The following is a 1,858-nucleotide window of genomic DNA, read 5'->3' as shown; positions in this document are numbered from 1 at the left end:
CTTGTACTCTCTCTTTTTCACTGCCTGCAGACTTTGAGGATCTGTTCGATGACGACGACCTGCAGTGATGAGCATCAGCATCTGTGTGTTTCTGTGAACGTGTATATAAGAAAAGAAATTATGAAAATGGGCTTATTCTGACTATGAGTTCTCTCTGATTTGTACAGCCCCCTCCTCCTACATGTCACTTACCACCAAACTGAAATAAAGACTTTTTTTTTTTTTTTTACAAAAAAAAAGCTGCCGTGGTAAACCAGGTGTCTGTGAATTCTGAGAATCCCTTACATTCCAGCTTTAGAGAAAATTATGAGTATGGTTTTGTCGTCTTCATGTTTGAATCTGCTCCCAACTGAATTGTAGGTTTGTGGGCTCGGCAAAACACCTGTTAGCAAACTTAATTACATACAAGATACAGTGTTAACATGGCCACTAGATGTCCAGTTGGGGCACGATAGGACAGGAAAAGGGGCTGCAAAAAATGTGGAAATGCTTGAAAAAAAAAATACACAGCAGCTAAGGCTTTCAGGTGTAGACTCTACAGCTATCATACATAGGGAAAATGGAATAACTCTTACTTTCAGATTAGAATCGTGCCTTCAACTATTTGTATTGACTGTTGAATGAATTTGAGATAAAATTGGATTTTTTAATTAACTTTCTGAGGTGATGCAGGCCCACCTAAACCAGTTGCAGGTGTGAGCTTAAAATATAAGATACTTCAGTTTAATGTATTTACACCATTACATTACAATTGTCAACATATTGCAGAATTTGCCTCAGATACATAAAGGTAACTGATCTTGACAAGTGATTACACTGTAAAGAAGCTACAATGCATGACTAAAAGTATGGATTCCCCAAGACCTAGATCTCAATTATTTAAAAGGACTATTTGAATCCTCTGCTATAACAGCCTCGACTCATCTGGGAAGGTCACGACTCTGTGCAGGCCAGTCAAGTTTTTCCTCACCAAAGGGAGAAAAGTATTTCTTTAAGGTGCTGGCTTTGTGCACAGAGTTATAGGCATGGTGACCAGGAAAAGGCCTTCCACCAACTGTTGCTGCAAAAATTGGACGCTGCCAAATAGTAACTTAAAGAGCCCAAAAACATATATTCTAAAGCATCTTCTTACAATGAACAACATATTCCTACACAGAAATGTCTGCCAAAAGTGCAATAATTTCGGTTATTTCACATGAGAAATTTCTGTAGTTTTTATTTTTCCTTGGCTACTAGCACTGGTTTGAAGTGGGCGGGGCTCTCTCGGAGAAAAAAAATAATTGTGATGTCACATATGTCTGTGTGCCAATCGTAAATGATTCATTCATCATTGCTCAAGCTTGGGTTTTTGAATGTTGAACTTTGATATACAATGCATTTTTTCAAAAATCTTTAACTGTTAAGTTTCCACCGTCTTTACAATTTCCCTGCATTGCAATTAAGGGGCAGTGCCCAAACTATAATAAAAACCTTATAAAAAAAACAAACAATATTACAGAAAGTATTCACAATGTGTCTCAGAGTACAATGAACAGGGAAATGAAGTTTAGGCTCTGTGTCTTGCATAAAAGCCAATGTTCACATGGAAGCCAATGATGTATCTTCTCTTTAAACTATACTAACAACATGAATTATTGTAGTTTAAATCACTTTTGGTGTGAAGAAGCAGATCTCGATTTCTCTATAAATCTAATAAAACCTCCCTAGGAGCCGGGCTTGACACTCGTAAAACTACTGCGTGGTATAAATCAATTACAGGCTAATGCAGTCAGATGTGCTGATATTGCATCACCCACACCCACAGCTATATGGCTTTTTCAGAGACCCACTAATAATATTGTGTGTGTATGTGTGTGTC

At 37.6% G+C, this 1,858-nt stretch overlaps 2 protein-coding genes across 2 annotated transcripts in view; both read left to right on the top strand.

The window, feature by feature from the left end:
• cops9 (COP9 signalosome subunit 9) overlaps nucleotides 1-223 on the top strand; it is a 3,866-nt gene extending 3,643 nt beyond the window's left edge. The window contains exon 3 of the mRNA XM_032504149.1: nucleotides 31-223. Within this exon, the coding sequence (XP_032360040.1) occupies nucleotides 31-68 (38 nt within the window). The 3' untranslated portion in view covers nucleotides 69-223. The remainder of the gene's footprint in view (nucleotides 1-30) is intronic.
• otos (otospiralin) overlaps nucleotides 1-1,858 on the top strand; it is a 23,941-nt gene that overhangs the window by 7,216 nt on the left and 14,867 nt on the right. The window lies entirely within an intron of this gene.

The sequence above is a fragment of the Etheostoma spectabile genome, chromosome 22 (genome assembly GCF_008692095.1).
Source record: "Etheostoma spectabile isolate EspeVRDwgs_2016 chromosome 22, UIUC_Espe_1.0, whole genome shotgun sequence".
Classification (NCBI taxonomy): Eukaryota; Metazoa; Chordata; class Actinopteri; order Perciformes; family Percidae; genus Etheostoma; species Etheostoma spectabile.
Note: the sequence above shows the minus strand (reverse complement) of the source record. Positions and strands in the feature narration are given on the sequence as shown.